Genomic DNA, 21,017 nt, shown 5'->3' with positions numbered 1-21,017 from the left:
GTCGCACCTGTGGCAACGGCGGCTTTTGTCAATACGCTCCCTGACAAAGGGGTTGACCTTCTGGTGACTATGGCATGCGGGCAGAAAAACTCATCCCTTTAACCTACGGCTAGAGTTTCCAGATTGCGTTCTTTTTGAGAAGAAGGATTTCCATTATTCTTGGGGAGGATGATGAAGCTTTGGCATCGTTACCTATGAAAGGACCCTCTAATCGGAGCTTTGTGTGTTGAGAATTTAATACTACCTTCAATTCGTTTGGGCACTTAAAAACGGCCTTAGGCCATTTCCTTGAAAATAGATTTACTCAGCCATCCATGATTTGCACCTTCAGAAAAGCTTTTTCGATTTGTCTTGCTAATACTGCAATCTGGAATTCTTAAGTTGCTCTTTCTTCATTTACTTATTTAGTTTACCATTGTCTATGACGTCCATGCTAATGTCATACGATCGCTTCTGTCTCTCTTCCTCCAGTTCTCTTTGTTTTTGAAGAAGGCCTTCGTTTTGTTTAAGGCACCTCCCTGATCGCCTTCAGTGCTTAAGATTGGATCTTTAAGGTCGTTAGCCTGTAGTGCCTCAGCGCTTCTATTACTCCTCAAGGCTTTCGTCTTGATATAAGATTTTGGGTGGTCCTACTGTCATTTCCTTCTCCAAAGTAGTCGTGGCCTAGCCTGAGTAGCTGCGCTTATTTGGAGCTTTTTCGGCTCCGTACGAATCGTTCATTTGTTGCCTTTTCAGCAATCATCTACTGCGTAACCTTTACAGCCTATGGTCCTTTGCTGTGGGAACCTTAATACTTTCTCTCTGCTACCAAATGTGTCCATATATCCAAGACCTATCGACAGATTGGATCGCGAAGCAGAATGGTTTTGACTAGGAGATACTACTGGATCACTACAGTGTGAGCTTAAACCATACACTTGTACACTGTTATGATACATTAAGTACTTACCCGTCATAAGACTTATTTTCCCACAATTTGCCTCAATCTCCAGTTTGAAGGCAAAGAATTTTACTTGAAAATTAAGCCAGTATATTCTAAAAATCGAATGTGAAACTTTCAAGATATAATCATTAGGATGATTCATTCTTCAGCACACGATCGTCAACTTCCAAGATCTCTAATAGTAATAATTGTGCTAATTCCTTGTATTAACGTTGTTTACAAGAATCCTGCTAATGGCATAGGGATGCCACGTTACACCGATTAGAATGGGGCATACTATTAAACCGTATGGTATTCAAAAGCCTAGATTACAAAAACACCTTTTTCGACAAAGCAAAGCTTCATGGTCCAATTTCCAGGCCGCAGTGATCCCTTTTTTGGGCGGAGATTCATAAAATGTATTAATGATATATATATTTTTTGACATGCTTGATAACGTCGATGCGTTCTTCTAACATTACATCGATTGGCTTTATTGAAATGTATTTAAACCATAAGGCTCAACTGAAATTGCAGGCACTTGAATATTCATGCCAGCGAGAAGTCTTCTACAGTTTTAATTTTGACAAAGTTTATGGCGAACCCTCGGCTACGGTTTATGTCGATCTTCAAATGCGCTATCGACATCTCCTCTACGACGGAAATTGTTCCAAATCGACTGAACCACTTCCACCGTCACTGTTAGCACATCTTACTTAGTAAAAGGGGATATCTGAGAAATTTTTTGCACTCGTGAATTTCAAGAGCTTGTTATTGTAACCAGAACAATGGAGAGATACGAATGAAGTATAGTCAATGTAAAAGTCTCGAAAAGGCCCGGGCAGTTTTTCACAAACCCAAATATATTTCCAAATCGACACGGATTACCAACAGTCTGTTTTACAATCAGTTGGCCTTGCAGCGGGACATAGCACTCCAAGGTGACCAGCAATGGGTACACATAGGCTCGGTAGCTATCGAATGCTTCCTTTTTACTGGCGCGCGAGGAATTTTGGAACACCACTGTAAGGTAAAACTACACTAAAATACGATAATTATTGGCTCTCCTCATGAGCGTCTATCGCCACTGTATGTGTTTAAAAATGAGTGATAATTCTTCTGGATTTGATAGGATAAATATAATTCAACAGAACTGGCGGCCAGTTTCAACCGGAGTATAGGCAGTTGCTTCTCAATAAACAACTGAGCACGAAGCTCTTGTAGTAAGTCTTATAAAAAAATTATAAGTTCTAATTTAAAATGAGTGATTTGATTTCTATGCACCTCAGCAGAAATAATACATATATAGATTCCTCTACGATTTGAAGGCGTTACTCGTGCTTTCGCCGTATACTGAATTTTCCGGAAATACTATCAAAAATAGGCAGGGTGGCAAAGTGATTCCAGAAGCTGTTTCCTAACGAAACTAACCCCTATCCTATGTGATGTGCCTTGTACTTACCACCAATGATAGTACTATGTGTTTTAACAAGACTAGCATTGTGTTGGTGATGGATCGCTACGGTTCCTCTGAAGATTAAGCTGTGCCAACTGTTGTTTTGAAGCTTTATAAGCTCAAGGAATAAATAACAATACGGCAGAAGAATCCTTCTAAAAAGGTGCAATTATTTTGTAGAAGGTGTTTCAGAATAGGCAAAAAAAAATGCTCAGGAGTTTAAAAAAATCACGATTTTTGCTTTTCAAAACTCGATTGTATTTTAATTCGAGCCTGGTAAGGCTCAAGCTCTGTATTATTAGAAAAATCTGCAATCCCGAATAGACATACACGAATGACTCGGACTCTGGAAACTGCTAGCAGTTTACCTACTCTTAGCCAGTAGGTTTATAGCGGACAGTATGCACTTTTCGAACTCAGCGTATTTCTCCTCTCCCAGCGCTGCCTTCATCTCGATCTCAACCTTCTTTGCCTGAAAATGTTTAAAATATAAAGTAGAAAAAAGAAAGGAAAACAGCGGAACGAAGCAAGCAGAACGCAACACAACAGAAAAAAAAAGTCTATAGTTCCATTTTCATCGTCACTGTACCATTATTCTATTCCCAACTAATTTTTTCTATTTCTTTAATCACGTTCTGTATAGATATCAACAATTAAGCTTATTGAACTGTTTCAGCTCATCTTCCGACCCGTTGCGTCCGACGACGTTACGGGGCATCTGCTATTGGTCAAACCATTCTGAATCGTTAGACCCTCAACGACCACTAGAGCCTCAGCATTTTCATATTAGCTCTCCGTATTTTGAGTTTTACGTCCGGTATCGCCATTAGACGTCTGTTCGGACGACTGGCGTGACCTATAAGTAAGCGATATGCCTGTGGCCAATGTGAATGCATTTTGTTTCCTACCGCTCGTTAGATAAAGGCAATCCACTCTAGGGACTACCACAGTGTCCTTTTCAGCCTGATGACCGATAATACTAGGTAAGAAAAAATTAATCAATCTATTAATAATATTTCTAAAGCCTTATCCGCACAATGATAAACTAAGCAACTGTGATTTTCCGTGCAAGCGTCATTACTGAAGATATTCTAGATTGCCAAGTTGACATAACGACCGTATTAGCAAGATGCTACATGCGTTAACTTTACCTTTTTCTCTATCAATTCTCTTTGTTTTTCAGGTGTTGCTTCCTTTAACTCAGCTAGCTCTGCTTCGCTGGCCCTATTTTGATTTTCGATATCTTTTATCGCTTTCCTTTCCTCATTAGATAATTTAACCTGAAAATATTATAGTTTTAGAAATGATGTCAGCAGTTTGTTCCTATACCTTGGTCAAATGTTCGAAAGAACGATCTTCGCCTGAAACTCCTCTCTTGATCTGTAAAATCCGCCTGAGAAATTATCAATTAATGAAGTCATGATGTTAACAGCTTAGCGGTATTCAAAAATAGAATTTATTTATTGTAAGCATGAAGTTACGCTGGAAACATACGGTGCGTCCGATACCCTATGCTACGTTTCCCCATTTCGAAGGGTGAAGGATTCTAATCAGTGCCATGAAGACAGCCGAGTAAAATTAGAACGGAAAATTCTATAATTTGTAACTAAAGACCGCTTCGGGAAGATAAAATTTACGGTCTACTACCTTAGATTTTAAAAGATGAGGTTATGAAGCAGTAATGATTTTGCGGACAGCATTGCGTGCCAGCTCCCAAATGATTTGAATTTCAGAAGAGCAGATGATTTACTCGGCATTGAGAAGGCAGGCGTTGAGTGGCCTTTGACGTTTATTGCGTGAATGTTTCGTCTTTTAACTTGACAACTTTTACTTTCTCTTAAATAATGCATAATCTATTATACCAAAAAAGAACTATGCCAGCTTAACAGCCATATTGCTGTTCATCCCGTAACCTGTCATTTGTCGTCTGATTTCTATGCAGTCTGAGTTGATCATCTACGACTGGCGTGTCGAAATCTGAGAAAAAGACTTGAGCCTACCGCCGACGCTACTCCACGCAATACCAGTTTCAGACACGTTTCTCAATCGGTCGGATCCCTATTTACGCACCTCTACGGCGCATTTCTGGGCCTGCTCCTCCAGCTTTTTCATTTGGTCATCTTCCGCAGAGACGATAGTTGCTGTAAGAGACACAGTGATCACTGCAACAAAGCATAGAAGATTCACTGAACACTTCACGTTCATATTTAAGCGACCGCTTTTACGAGTTACTGAAATTAGCACGGATTTCCCGATGGATAAAGTTTGAACTAATCTATGAGTTCACAGTCTTCTGCTCAGGTTCTAATCGAGCAACTAAATGACATTTCTTAGTTGACAGTTTCGAAATTGCGCGTGGCAAAGACAGAAACTGATTTTGCTATTTGTTATTCAAACCAAATAGGTCTAGTCACGAAAGTTGAGGACCATGTGTTTTTACGCCTTTTTATACATGGCTTGGTTTCCCTTTCCGCGGTTCCTCCCTGCAGATCATTTAACGTTGTCACTGACTCCATCGTCGGACAAGTTGGCTAACCGCGATATATTGAATGTTTACAGATTAGCTCGTCATGCCGTCAATAGGTGGTTACGCGTTTCGACAAAACATACAACTCTGATGTCAGTGGACCATATAACAGCACCGCCAATCAGAAAGCAACTTTAGGCGAAAAGCTAACATGATAAACCCGCCGTCAATGTGAGATGAAGCTATATTACTAACATAGAGGTGTACAAGCAGGTCGCGACAAGTCAAGCCAATCACATCGTACTCGTCGGTCAATCAATTGAATTAAAAAACTTCAGTCGCCAGTGGCTGTTTGGCGAAATAAAGGACTCCTAGCAGATCGACAGGGTTGTCAATAGATTGGTATAACCTTGAGAGTGAACAATTGATAGGAATTGGGGCTGGGGCGGGCCATATTGACATACTGGAGGGGAAGTGTCGCATGGAAACGCAGACGACAATGAGTTCAGGTATCGAAAGCGTTAAGAGTGTATAAACAGAGGTGGGTAATACTATATTGAAAGCGACGAATTTTAGGCGGAAGCCTGGTATAAACAGTCTAAACAGGGTCTATTTGAAGAAAGAGATCGGTAAATGACCCACAAAGCCAGGCGTGGCTATTACGTTCGGGTGTGCAACAGGGCGACGTCAACGCTTGCGGTATTTCTTCAGCATTTGCCGTTTCGAGTTTTTTTAAAGGACGCCGCGCCCAGTGTGTTCTTTGAACGGAAGCGTCTCTCGTGTCGCATCTGTCGTGTCAGTCTACCCCTACTCGTGATTAGAAAACCATATTTAGGTCGAACGATTTGGAACCTGAGAAAGAGCTCAAGTGAGTAAACGACAGGTAGATTAGGGGTTCAGAGGCAATGCGAAGCACCAACCGCGAAATCTCCTTTTGGAGAATAAAAGTGAAGGCTCCCCGCAATTTGCCCTACTGGCGATATCTGCAACTGCAGATATCGCCAGTAATGGCAAAAATCGTCTCATTTGAAAGACACAATCGATGTTTTTTTATACGAATACTAGATACATAATTGTAAATCAGAAGTGCATAAAACTAATCCGGCTCTGGACATCGGCAGTTTACCTATTTCATTTCATGAATCTATTGGTATATTTTACCTTGATACTTTATGTGCCTTTAATTGTATGACGATGTAAATTATCCGCCCACAAAGTTTAACTTAAACGCCAAATTCTCTGTTTGACAGGAATACTTCTGAACAGAGCGTTTCCTTTCATAAATTTCATTCATTCATTCTACTAAACAGGTCAGGTAAACACGTCAATATCCAGAGGCAACCAGGCCTTGCATGATTACCTTGCCCTGAAAAGATACTTTGTCCAATTGCTGCCGATAACCGAGTTCTATCACTCTCCGGGGCATTAAGCGACCTATTCAATTCAAAGTGACATTAAAAGTAAATAAAGTACTTGAATAAAACGCCCATTACTTGACGATTGTACGACTGACCATTGTAGGCACGAACAGCGATGACAGACTGCGAAGAACTCTGAGGTGGTCTCCCCGTAATGCTATTTTACAGTCAGTAGAACAGGTTCCACCGGCAGAAATTAATAATTAGCCTACTCTGTGGAAAATTCTAGCAACGAAATAGTAAAAATGTGGAATAAACGCTCATAACGTAAATTAGAGGAGAAAGCCAATTGCTAAAATGAGTTATTATAGAACAATAAACACTTAAAGATCTATATATATTTAGTAAAATATTTGAATACTTGAACATTTGAACCATAGATATCTAGCCCTTTAGCAAACCTTATAATATTTTAGGTGTGTTTCAAAAAGCTTACAACACAAAACAGTATTTAACTAGATGATTCCCACGAAACAAACACATGAAATGTTTGCTCGTCGCCTTTTTTATGAGCCTGTTGCTTTCGTTAACGATTAGTGCTCACATCAAATACAAACGTCCTCAATTTTTTTAAGAAAATATGTTTTACGCTATAGGGAATTTCAATCGAACGGGTAGATAAAAATGTTCATCTTGTCTCAGTTAATAATGAAAAATTTATGTCCAATCAGAATCGTCAATGAAAACACAACTCAATTAAACACGTGTATAGAGATACATTCACAGGACACTGATATCACAAGCGATGATAACGTCCATCATTTTTTTCCTATCACAATTTCATATCAGTTACCATAAACTTACTATTAATAAAATATCACTTTGTCAATCAAGCTTTAGAATATTAATTATCATTCACTCGATCTAACCCACTCTCTTAAATCATACTTCGCGCCTACAAAAAAGGCGTCTACATTTTAGAACAAAAGTTATTTAAAGCAGTTATCGATGTCTAATTTTGTGTCTCGCACAACTCGTTAATAGCCAGGAGTGGAACGCACTTCGACAAGTTGAGAGGAGCAGCACTTCAAGAATTGTTGGCATGCTCTGCATTTCACCCCGGAACTAATGTCCCTCACAAATAACGTATAGACCTGCTCATCCCTCAATCCCCATGGTGCCTATTTGTATATATTTGGGTAGGGCCGCATGGTTGGCTATCACAATGTCGTATGTTACCGCTGCTGCCGCCGCCCCTGAAAGCACGAAAAAACAAATCCAACTTAAATTTAATGGGGTTTTGTCTTTGCTAAACTTTCAGAGCCATCCATTTTGTGGATGGACTACGCGCAAATATATGACACGATGGTTACACCTCAGAGCACTGTCGATATTCTTAGATACCCAGAGAACGTCGAGTCTGAAGACGGCGGCTCTAGACGATAAATAAGCGACGGGTTCAGTCCCAGCGACATAAACGGAAACGCGTCTAGAGCGACGCAGCTGTTAAGGCGTATTAATGTTAGGGCAACGGGAGTATTTCGAGAAGAAAGCATATTGCGCTGTGGAGTGCTCGTACGCGCCCTCCATTCTAGGCGATTTCGTGGCCTTCTACTTGTCCACGGACGACAAAAGTTTGGATTTCTAAAAAATTCGATTCGAGCATAGAGCCGAAGCATGCCAAAAGAGCAGCGCATTTTCCGAACGACGTCCCTTTCAGCTTTCCTGGATTGTCTGTGTAGATCAGAATGCCACATCCATCCTCTGTAGGGGCCTCACTTACTCCCAGGGCATCAAAAATGAGGGCATTGGCAAGCTTAGGGTTATGAAAACCTACTCGTAAAGAAACAAAATAAGAGCTGTCTTGTTTGTGAATATATAGTTATTAGCCAATATCCACTCAAAAGTTAGTAACTTAATTACGATTTGCAAAAAGCAGGCCATTGTAGTTCAATAGTAAATCGCTTGCAGGGTTCGTTACTACCTACAATAAAGTTAATGATGGCTTTTTGATATGCTCTGTGTTCACGTAGTTGAAGGACTTTAAATAAGTAAGTGAGTTGGTCCGCAAACGTTCCTAGGTACAACGATATACTTGCGTTATCCCTTTAGCTGTCCTATTTAATAAAAGAATGACAAAGGCAAGCCAGAATAAATGATGCAACCCAGTAAGAATGTTCTAATCCGGTCAACTCGATTGTTTCCAAGGTGTCTGTACTGCAATTGCCCAGATTATTGGCAGAAGTTCTACTATTATTTGCATTGTCTAACCGTTGTTCGTTTTAAACGTACCGGTTTATATTTTTCCCGAAACCATGCTAAAGTTTCGACACCACTCAGTGGGAAATATTTATATATTATGAATCATGCCGGTTATTGATATTTTTCAAACAGTCGCATGAATTCTACAGTTACTCAAGTCGAGTTTGTGTGTATTTAAATAAGTACTCTTATATACCCTTATCACTCGTTAGCAAGACAAACACTTCATAGTCCCTAAATGAGCTGAGATTTTATCTGAAATCCTGTTGTTAAAAGGAATCCTTAAAAGTCGTGAATCAAAATACTTTTGGAGTAACCCTGGTTTTGTCTTGATATATATTTGCACTATTTCAATATAATATTGTTGTTCAAGTTACTTGTATACAACAAATTTAAGAAGTGCTTAAGGGATCCTTCTGACACTGAACAACGAAGCAGATGAAAATCCGTTACTCTTTCTGTTTATAACAGTAAATCGGCACTTTACAGTCCCGTATGAGACTACTGTTGGGCCTACGTTTGTACGTATTTTTCTAGTTCTTATTGTTGGCTAACTAAAATGTCACCATTTGAAAGAGGCCATGCGCTGACGCCGACTGAGTGTAGCACAAGAAAACAAAACAGGGAAGAAAACGCCTACACGGGAATATAGAATTCGTCAACGTAAGTATCCTTTTTAGATTTCGCTTTGAATATAGCCTAGCATTATTGAGTTTTCACAGGAAGAGTGAAGCTTTAGTTTTCGAAATTATTCTGCGCTGTTCTACCAATAAATATATACATGTGTGATCGACACTCATGTTTGTTTGTATCTAGCAGCGGTATTCGACCGTCTTCGCTCAGCTGGAATAGAAATCTTCTCATCGCCTCTCCAGTCCATCGATTCAGCGCCGTCCCTGCTTGGTTTCAGCGTCGTTTTTAGTGTAATTTGTGGTCATTGCAGATTATGACATAGTTACTTTGGCGACCAAAACAAGCTGAATAGCATACATAACGTGCACTAGTTACAACAGTCAACAAAAGTCAGGAGCATATATATATATATATATATATATATATACGTACATAGGGTGTCTCAGAAATAGATACGCAGCTTTGCTCGCGCACGCCAAATGTCAGCGTTGTCTAAACAGAAAGAACGACTGCAGAGTGAATTGTTAGACATTTGTGTATTGTTCGATAAAGTAATATTATGCCCTTTTCGTCTGCGCGTCTCGTAGACGTTGAGCCGGGCAGGAAGTGTGATGTCGTGCTTTTACTAGTCGCATCGCGATAAATGTCTTCTTGTGCGAGCTTTTGTTGTGTACGAGAATAAACATAGGGGTTAGTTGATTAGGTGCAGCTGACAAGGGCATTTTTTCAGCCGTCCGTCTATTTGGAGTACGCAAGATTACGGAGTCGAGCGAACGAGTCAGTGCAGAATTTTCCGCCCTAGACAGTCCTGATTAGCTATTAAGTAACAGGCTGTTCGGCAAAATAAGATACTATTAAAAGAGGAATAAGTTTTGACCGCGGGACCATGTCGAGATGCTAAAATTTGTGTCGAACCGTGGCATTACCATCGAGCCTCATCTTCCCTAGATTCCCTAGCCCCAAGCCTATACGTATCTTTTAATTCGAATAATGACAATATTATATACGCATAGTGTATACATCCCGGGTCGCATAGTTGTATTCATGTTAATTGGGCATCTTTTTTCGTTGAGAATGCATGATCAATGTATCATAGGCTTACATATGAAAGGTGGAAGACTGGATTTCAGAGGAGTGTTAAACACGCCAATAAAACCTGTGGATCAAAACTCTCATTTGCATATCTAAAACCGTTTGTATATGTTTGTACTGTTGCCAATACATGCCGATAAAAAGAATGCTAATGACAAAAATCTTAATGTATACTATAATGGCGCAATAAAACTATCAGCGCTATATATTTCTAACTATATTGAGAGTACCTAAAAAGTTCCTAGATGGAAAACTTCACGCATGAGATGCATATTGTTTACAGAATAAACGTTATATCACGGTTACGAAGACCACCGACATATATTTCGCTGTACATGTATAATAAGCGTAAATTAAAAAAAGGTTAGATTCACTGCTAAACCCCGTGTCTGCCTACCAAAACAACGCTAACCTACCCATTGAGTTATAATATCTTAACCTATCCTACAGGATAAGCCCCATCTCTCGTTACTAGCTCGTCTAGCGACGTCCTCACATAGCACAGTCGATACACCCGTATCGCGAAAACATTGACTTAACTTGCGCTGCCGCGTTTTCGTTAATTGGCTTGCACAGTGCCGATTACATAGAAGCCCTAGCTACGTAGAGCCTTGAGGGAAGTCCTACCACCGGGATCAAACACTGTCCTTGTAATCTACCTTCTGAACTTATCGGCTCTCTAGCATCAAACCTGTATCCTCGTCTGCGCTATTCTGGTCATGTCAGTCCTGGTCGACCCGGCAGTCCGAATAGATCGCACACTGAAGCCAGTCATTAAAGTTCTCTCGAATCTAACTCTTTTAAGCCACAGGCCAAGCTCACTGCTGTCAGCCGGCGTGTCGTTGACGTCGAGCTGAACCTGATTCGTCGACCAGCTAGCCAGAGTCAGTCATTTATCTCCGACTGTACTTTAGTCGAGAAGGAAAAACGCGATAAATGTAGGCTTGATGGTTATAAGATTACTCAAATGAATTATGCCGATGTTCAGGTTACTGCAACTTCATCAGATCTGACTGGCCGGCTGCAATTATCGTGTTGAATGAGCGGATCTCATTTATAGTAAACGTAAATTAAATGCTACGTCTTAGAAGCTGCCGTGCGATACAATAAGGTCAAGTGACTTTCTTTTTCTAGACGCCTTTTTTCAAATGAAAGCATTCAGCATTTTTCATTAGCAAATTGTGATCGGACTTGTTCTAATAGATCTGTGCCGTTATGGATTTTCAAGTAATGACGAGTTCTGCACTTGGAACTACAGACTTCAAATGAATAATACTAGATGCTGCAATCAAAGTAACTACGACATCAGAGGCAGCTAGACATGAGAGAAACAGTGTACCTAGTCAGACAACTGGTCAGCCAGCGCTCTCGATGAAGTGGCCGCCAAAGGCCGTAACTGATGTGTTTGTTCGTTTTCTCTGTCCATCTGTTTAGCTTTAGGGATCCTAAACCGAAAACTAACTTTCTCACTAGCCGGCTATCTACAACTTCTACAAGACGACGTTACCATCGCGATCCCAAGTAGAAGAAACACATGATCAAAACGAAGCTGCTGGTATCATAGAACAAACAGACCCCCGACGAGCGCCGTACTCTGTAACGTAATCCGTAACATGAGGGTTCGAAGAAATAAGAAGACAACAATGCGTAAATTGGCTAAGAGGGGTTCTCCTGCTTTCACCCTGCTCGGCTCAATAAAAGCCACCCTGTCGAATCGCACCGAGTATATCCTTTTCAAATGTATTATGTGCATCGTGCTATCTTGGCTTGGACGATGTCATGGCGTAAATTGCACCAAACACGCGCAGCATCTGTGAGTTTTTCAAGGGATGCATGAAAATATATAGTGTTCAGATACGCACACAGCTGTATAACTCTCCCTTTTTATGGCTCTGGTACTGACTAAACGGGCAGCATCCGACACCTAGTATACAATTATATGGAAAACGAATAGTGACTTATTTTGAAATGAAAATGAGCGTAAAATGTACGTTAAAGGCAGTCAAACGCTGGCTGAAGTCGTACCAGTCCATTGACATTCTAAGAAAATTTGGATATTTTTCAATCAATTTTTTAGATCCCTTCCCTTCTCTAACATTTTTTGCATACATAATTTAAGTGCTTAGAAGGCTCTATTTGAATTAGGTAAATCTATATAAGTTGCGCTTATATAGATTTACCTAATTCAAATTCAGCGCTGCATTACGTTTTGAACGTCTGTGTGTATGTATATATACATCTATTGACTACATATGGATGTGTAACACACACAAGATGACTAGATTGGACAAAAATCCATTTCAGGTCTTCGCCGACTTTTTGAATTAGCGCTGTTTTACTCAGCAGTATCGATTAAATGATGAGTTTGGCATTATTTTGGGTGGCCTCCTATGGGTTGCAAACCCGTAGCAAAGACGTCGTGCACGGCTTCGTTATATTGGCCTTTGCGAATCTTTATAGTGTTTGAAAACTTGGATATTTTTTGCCATTAGGTAACTTTTGTGGGAAGTAAGCCAAATGATGGTCTGATGGAACAAGCTCGATGTTACATAAGTGACGACACGGAAGCTCTCGGCAAAAAATTAAGTAATTTCACGTACGTTTATATAGCTACAATTCGAAATTACGACTATATTCAGTTCTTTTTTTTTATTTATAATAGCGCTCTCAGTTACTTTTTCCATGTAGGTAGGCCTTTAGAATCTCCTTTCTTTAGCTGAAGGATCCAAAACCTGCACCCACTAGAACTCTTGCCAAGGCAGGTCTTGCTGGGCTTCCAGCCCACTTCCAGACAACTTCTCCAACGGACCTATGAAACAGCATGGCGACCATAACTTCTTATTCTTATTTATTTTTTAAATGTTATCTATTTATATGTTTTATTTGTTATTTTATTTTTTAATATTATTTGGTATTATATAAATATATTATTAATATATTTATTATAATATGTATATAAATATTTCTATATTACTATATAAATTTATGTATATGATTTTTTCCTGACTATTGATTTTTAGTAATAATTCTTCTTAACGCTAAAATTGAAGCTAGTATGGCGGGATGCTTTTTAAATAATAGTTATCATAGTAATACGCTCAAAAAGATGCGCCTTAGGCGTTTTCGGCCGGGACACTCAAAAAGATGAATTTTTCGAGTGAGGCTATGCTATCAAAGGCTCTATTATAGAGGCTTCAGCAATAGAGATGCACAAATATATCCCCTAAAGAAATGACGTATATTTGAAATGGTCGTGCATCACCAACGGAGTTACAGTTATCGAATCATCGTCATAATGATTGCAACCTATTTTTCTCAATATATATATATATATATAATATTATATATATATTATATATCTTCTTCTGGCAACAGGAGAAGAAAAACGTCTTCTCCTGTTGCCAACTCGATCTGCTCGCCAATCTGCAGACTGGTTAAATCTGTCTAGTTTTACCTCCAATATTGTTGTTGAGCATTGCGTCAAACCGCTGGCGCCTTCCAAAACTCAGATGACCACGTATCCTTAAATTTAATAAACAAACACGCTATCCACTACGTTATTACGCGGACCACAATTTTAAGTCTGATTGTACTTCACCTTACTCCATACGAAAAATTCTAAGGAAACCCTGTCCTACGTCTAATGGAAAATTATTACACTCAATTCCAAAACTGATACTCATAAACAGTGATATACATACTTAGTACTTATACATAAGTAGTAATCACTTTTGCAAGTCTCATTATTGTCTGGCCATATCGAGTGCGTTACCATTTTGCTCCTGAAGTGTGCTTGATCACCAGAATTAAGCAATACAAATTTGGTATTGTGATCTGCTCTAGAATGCTAATCAGATATAAATAGAACCGAAAAAAACTTCCTTAACCCGCTCCAGTCAAATACCCATCGATAGATACTGACTTACACCTACATATGTTGTTCCCTTCACTTAAGACCTTATGCTTCTGAAGAGGAGAAATATACTAGTATGATCGTCGGCTTCCTGGTACTTGGTTGTACAAAATAATATTGTTTGAAAGCCAAAAGACATTATCTGTAGATGTTAGAGTGAAATATTTATTCGTATACCTATGTGGTCCGAACGCGGGTATTTTCAAATGTTAAATAAAACATCGACTATATTGGTGATAGGCGTACAAATTGTAACTTTGCAACGTCCGAAAACGATCTGTGTTTCATCAAAGGTACAGATCGTTAAATCTGCAACAACACTGATGATACAAACATCTGCCAAAAATCAAGCGCTGTTTTGTAACCCGTTGTCTTGTTGCTGTATAAATGACGAAAAAAAAATCGATCTGCTTCGTATTAATTGTCATAGTAGGCTTGGCTGTATACATACAATCCAAAAAACCTAGCGAGGGGTAATTTAGCGAAACAGACTCCATACAGTGAACAAACGAAGACCTATTTGGGATTTGATCTTGGTATTTTCCATTGCATTAACGGGCCGTCAACAATGCAACGAAATAGGTGATTCAGCCGCTCATTGCCAAGCTAAATCATTAGGAGATAATCTATCGCGCAAAGCTTGTCTGCCTCGACAGAAACGACCTATTAGGTAGTTTCTGTTTCTGTCCTCTAGCTGGTCGCCTAATGCCATTTTAAAGGTCGAAAAAAATTAAACGTGAGCTTTACTGAAGGCAAGCTATCTACTATATGGCTACAGCCCGTGAGAATAAAACGAGACGAGAAGAGAAGATGATAGGGAACGAAGACAGATCAACCACTGTCAGACAAACTGAAGTTCTAAGTAAAAGCTTTTTTCGGAGCTGTCCAAACCAGAAGTGCTCAGAGCTGGTTAAAACTTGCACCAAAACGCACGCGCAAACACGCTCTTCGCAGGACTTTAAAATAATGTCCTTATTTCCTCTCCCTTTACTAAAACCTGTAATAGTTCCAGTACAGCTGTATGAATCAGCTGCGCTATACGTGATCACTGCCGATAAAAATCAGACTGATGCATTCAAAAATAGCTTCATATTTAATTTTATTCACAAGAAAAATAAATGATAGCTCCTTTTGAAGGTGCGAACATGATAAATATACTTCATTTCTGACATTAAAATATGGAGCTTTGGAAAAACAATGGACAAGAATGTAACTTTCAGATATCTTATCTGCTACACACGACAAACTCCCGATCATAATATAGACATGGTACTCTCAGATATTTTGATAAGCTAGCAATGTTCACAGTTCAGCTTATTTTTTTCGCAAATCGTTGGTAATATATGTATATGAGAACGTCGATTCTCAGAACACGAATGAAATTTTCCAGGGTATCAATGTTGAAAATAGGCTTAAGGTCTTGCGAAGCGTTAAGGAGACGGCAACGTTTCTCAAGACAATGGCTTCTGAATTCTATGCATACGGATGGAACTCGTCTCGGGTCTCGACTGTCTCAGGTTAGCTGTAAATACAGATCAATAAATTGATGAAGCCAATTATCAAAGAATATTCTGGATGAAAAAAACGTCAATAAAAAGTATTGACTTACGCGTCAGGTAAACCAGCCAAATCAAAAAGGGAATTTAGTCTTCTATTCAGAAGAGGTAGAGCTTCTAGGACAAGTTGTGCACTAGATACTAGGAAAAGCAGTTAACACATAACAGTGGTTATTTAGTCTAATTTTAGCAAGTCAATAAAGTGAACAGTGGATATACTTCGTATTATCACCTACATAATAAATACTTTGGATAGATAATAAATATTTTGAAATTACAACTCTACGTACTTTTCAGTTCGCGCAGATTTTTCGAAGCTGTCGTTTTCTTGAACGTAAATCAAATACGCCTATATAATATAATAATCTTAACAATACCCGAAAACCATTCCCAGAGCGTGTTACTTTAAGCTTTAAGTTTTTTTTTTTGTTATGGCTGTAGAAAGGGTTCTCGTTTGTTAAAAAAAAAGTTACTGTTGAACAGCGCCTACCGCGACCAATTTGATTTTGGTCCCTTGCCGACTTTAAAGCTGGAGTGCCTCCGAATTTCCGGCTTTCAAGTCTCTCCGAACATTACTGCGAACGCCATTAGATTAGCTGCTCAGACTCTTTATATGTCCCTCGAGCATGATTGCCAAGCTCGTAGCGCTGCTCGATCATAGAAGACATAACGCGCTTTTCCTAGACTGGTTCAGAAACTATTCGCGACATTCGCCTTGCCAACTTCAATGTATATTACGCCAAAGGGTTCGCGACCCTCACTCACGTTTCGCTTCATCGCTGTACAGATATCTTCTGTAGAAATAAATGCGCAAAAATATTTAGCACTAGTAATCGCCGTTGCAAAATCGGTCGTTTTGCCTCGTCCATTCTTGTTCTGGCAACACCTATTTTTCTAACATCCCGTCTATACTCCTAAGTATTCGTCTTGCCAACAGCTTCAGCCTAGTTCAGTTTTTCCTATTACTGGACTTTTCTGGCTGATTTTTATTCATGCATGATAAGAACAGGAACGACGGTAACCCTATTCGTTCTTATCTCAGCAGAATCCTAAACATGCAGCTTTCATTCTTTCTTCTTCACCCATCCTGCATTTTGGCCGATCTTGTCAATCTTGCAGGGACCAGCAGATGTGACCCTTCGAATAGCATCCCTATCAGCAGGTCCACAGCTGTTCTGTCTGCCAAGTTCTTCAGAGTGAACGAGAACAAGCAAACTGAAGAACGTTCTTTTCGTCCTCATTAGCCTAGCTCCTCCATTATCCCGAACCCAATCCTCGACTCTGACCGGAACCGTTGCTTAGTTTCCAGCAAAAACAGCCTGCCATGGCTACCTCGATGGGTAGCCGCAAGCAAGTAAAGGCGCACCCCGAATCGCAGTCTTGGTATTACTATTCCGTTGTCCGTTGTGGCTGGTAGTATTATGTTTATTGACCACGTTTCATAAGCAGAGGGGGGGGGGGGGGGAAGGAGATCGTTCGTCGATGGCTTCGACGTTCAGTACGAGGGATAAGAAAAGATAAAAATGGGGATTGAGTGCACATCATCAGGCCCGGCTTACGCTACTTAGGATCTTTCACATGTGAAAAACGGCAGACCGCAAGACAGCAACAGACGTTTTCTACGCCGTCATCTTTGGAAAAAGGTAGGTTCACAATGGGCGCAGAACGTTTGTAGCAAATTACGCCACTAGTATTATGAATTTTGATATAGTTAGAATCATTTGAAAAGTCTAAATACTAGTTACGTATCTTATATTTGTAAGATGCTTTTGAAAAGCATTGCGCCTTTACCAGAAAGCCCAGAAGGGATTTCAAGTAGAAATATTTTGATGCGAGATTACACCTGCAAGCTTGTTCGGTAATGGTATTGATAACAGTATTATTACAGCTCCAGGTCGAGGTATTCAAAGAATCAACATACTTGCGGTGCGGTTTGATGCAAAGCTGGGCAAATAGGATATTTTTTTATCGCTGCACAAGCGTAGCCTTAATCGACATGTTACTTATGTGGCTATCTGTTTAAGCCACTGCAGCTACACCAATCCTTAACATAGTTGACCACCACATGATTCAATTAGGTTAGATATTCATGTTCTCAGTATCCTATCATATACTTGAATTTCAAGATATCCAGACTTTTATCCACTTTGTACGTATGATTTCAAATAAAAATCATTATGAACTAGAGTTCTGTAAGAATAAAGTAAGACACAATGACATCATTCAGAAACGCTTTTTGTGACGTGCTAAAAAAAAAAAGTCTAAGAATCCTCGCCTATAGGCTGAACTCTCGATTCTAATATTGACTTGACATAGGCGGTAGCTCTACAAGAGCTACCGTTCAAGCATATAAACTAACATTTGTTGTTGCGTTTGCATTTGTTTCTTTTTGGTTAGTATAATACATAGCCCAAACCAAATAAGCCAAGCGCCCAAACCGATAAGAGAGGTAATACTGGGCTAAAAGAGAAAAATAATCGTTGCGTACATTGAGCCGCAATGTTTACTTCCCGAAACTTTTATGAGCCCCTTCCCTAAAACTTGAGTTGTACATCATAACAGCCAGCACCGGTCTATACGTTTGTATGAGATATATACGTATATATCACAAAGAATACAGTAACTGAATGTTAAGTGAACGTTAGAATCAACAAATATGACAATGGGCGAAAAATACCTTTGGCAGGCTTAAGAAACAGTACTTTTTAATTTTATTCTCTATCTCAAATAAATATAGTTGCTAGTTATATGTTTGCCAAAATTATAATGCTTCGTTTTTCTCTAATTTTAATCCATTATCTCCTGGATTATCGTTCAGGGATATATTTAACACGAATAGTGGGGAGTCGTATGCTTTAGAAAAAAAACTGTCCGTATATATTGCGACTATTCGAACTTCCATGCCTTTAGTTATTTTTACAGCTTTTTATGCGTAGACTTAACGGACTAAAAAAGTTCGAGAAAGATCAATTGTATGCTAAAATACCTGCAAAGTTTCCCCGTGTAGGCTAGCGCAGAGATTGATGAATGGCTTCTTTTAGTTGTTACCTTAATGATAGACGAGAATTTGTGAAAACCTCAAACCCTACGTTTTTCAAGTTCATAAGAGTAAAATTTATATATAAGATATATATTTTTTTCTTTCTGCCGGAAGGTCGAATCTAGCTAATTTTCAAGTTTTAAAAACTAGTTTACATTACTTCCTCGTCTGGAGATTTAGGTAGCCTAATATATTTTTTTTTTTTTTTCAATTTGAAATCCTACAAATAGCAGGATGACAATAAAAAGGCAACTAGTTGGCACCACTACATCAACAAATGCAGTTATAAGTAACTATTTTTAAATATCTTTCTAAAGAAGTTATCTTAAAGATTTTAGTAGAGAATGTATTATTTCCTTTGCCCCTGTACGCAAATGACGCAAGACGCCGGCCCTACAGAATCCTTTTTCAAAACCGCTCCCAATTTTTATTCCGTGAGCAGCCATCGAGAACGCGACGTACTTTCAGTCTATCAGCCCTTTGGCAAGAAAATATACGTAGGCTGACCTAAAGAAGGCGTGCATCAGGGCAAAGGATAGCAATAGGATAGCAAAGGCTGTTCTACCGATGAAGTGGCAACCGATGAAGTAGTCTTTGCAGTAGACCACAGCAACTAAATAAGCTTAGAGTAGCTCCCAGAACGATATTCCGTAACTACGATTCGCGTAAAAAAGCCGGTTAGGTGAATGAACAAAAGTAAGCGAAATCATTTGAGTAACTAAGAGAATTTGCTTAGGCCTCTAGAGCCGATACCTGCTAGATATGTACCGTCTTGGTCAAATGGTAATGAAAGCAATACCATTTGACCAAGCAACTAAAAACAATAATAATCTAGTGGTATAAAATATGAAATCGTATTGATTAGAAAAATTGGGGCATTTTTGCAATCTGCGTTCGCTCTTCGTCGCTGTGTTGCGCAGTCATATCTTTCTATACCGTCGTCCCATTGATTCGAACACTGATTCTCGCTAGATTCCAAAGTGAATTACATAACTCTAGTTCGAAGGCAATAAGCTTAAGGCTTAAGCTAATTTTGGGGCAAAAACTCCCACAAAGCACTTCAACAATGGGAGCCATATTTGGACTTAACTTTAATTTGCTCCCACGCTGAAACATCTAGCAATGCGGAAACAGTTTGACGTCTGATAACCACACCTTGCTTATTCTAATGCAATGCGCTATTTTTTAAACGCGCATTTCCCTGGTAAAGCCATAATGTCATCACTGCAGATCTGTGCGAAAAATTGTGAAGAATTATGTTTGCATCCCTCTAGTGAAGGTATCCTTACGCCCTCAAAGGAGTTCTGCGGAAACCAGATCAGACGAAAGTTCAACGGCGCAAGATGCAGACTATACGGCAAATGGATTAGGAGTTCTCGCAGTGTTTGTCGGCTAGCTAAAAATGTAATTATTATGATCGATTTTCCTAATCGCTTGTTGTAATCTTGCTTGTTGTTGACAGTAGAGATATAAATTCATCGTTCTGCCAAGAGGCAGGAACGTATAATGCACGATTTTTCACCAATTCCACCAGATGTATAGCATCACCCCCTTGGTGTCACTTTGCCACAATTTATAAAGCGAATTTCTTCTATGTTTTTTTCTGTTTGTACATTATTGGTGCATGGAATCTATATTTCATTACGAGTGACCAACTACAACAAAAATTGCGTGATCTCGTTATATCCCTGCAGAATTTCGCAGCTGAAAATCGGGAAGATGCTTTTTTTAATCCGCGTGGCACCCAAATATCGAGTTTTTTTTTGTACCTAGTTTTCTTCAGATTGTTCAAGACTATATAATAGATGTTTAGTTCTTTGACAATGTCATGGCTACTCACGTGTCGGTCCTGCCCTACTTTTGCAACGATTCCATCAACTTTTCATGTAATTGGTCGACGACTACGGAGATCATTTTTTACATAGTAATTTCGAGGACCAAAGCGACAGAACCATCTTTGGGCTACAGTGTACCATGATTATGAAAAGTACAATTTTTTTTTATAGGCCCAGGCAGTATTTGTGCCTTTATCGCAATAAAATTGTAAAATCTAATGATTTTTTTCAGAAATTTCACTCATCTTCTCTATATCAAATCTGAATAAAGATAATCCAACAATATTAGCACACCCATTGTCTAATAGCAATTTTCAAACAATACCAACGCCAACGCAACACGAGTCACATTGTTTGAATTAGGTGACTCCAAGGACATCCAACTAATAAAACCGGTTAGTTTTTTTGCGGCGACCAAATATAGTAATGTTAGAGTTTTATTGAAGGTGTGTAAACAGTAGACCTTATTGTGTCCCTTCAATT

General features: G+C 39.2%; 1 protein-coding gene across 1 annotated transcript; it reads right to left on the bottom strand.

The window, feature by feature from the left end:
* Positions 1–2,612: 2,612 nt before the first annotated feature.
* Positions 2,613–4,583, bottom strand: LOC111244889 (uncharacterized). The gene is made up of 3 exons (XM_022792429.2): positions 4,449–4,583; positions 3,530–3,658; positions 2,613–2,850 (listed from the first exon to the last, which is right to left on the bottom strand). The coding sequence occupies exons 1-3, from the start codon at positions 4,581–4,583 to the stop codon at positions 2,743–2,745; spliced, it is 372 nt and encodes a 123-aa protein (XP_022648164.1). The 3' UTR covers positions 2,613–2,742.
* Positions 4,584–21,017: the final 16,434 nt, after the last annotated feature.

The sequence above is a fragment of the Varroa destructor genome, unplaced genomic scaffold (assembly GCF_002443255.2).
Source record: "Varroa destructor unplaced genomic scaffold, Vdes_3.0 BEIS01000002.1, whole genome shotgun sequence".
Classification (NCBI taxonomy): domain Eukaryota; kingdom Metazoa; phylum Arthropoda; class Arachnida; order Mesostigmata; family Varroidae; genus Varroa; species Varroa destructor.
This window is presented reverse-complemented; position numbering and strand designations above follow the sequence as displayed.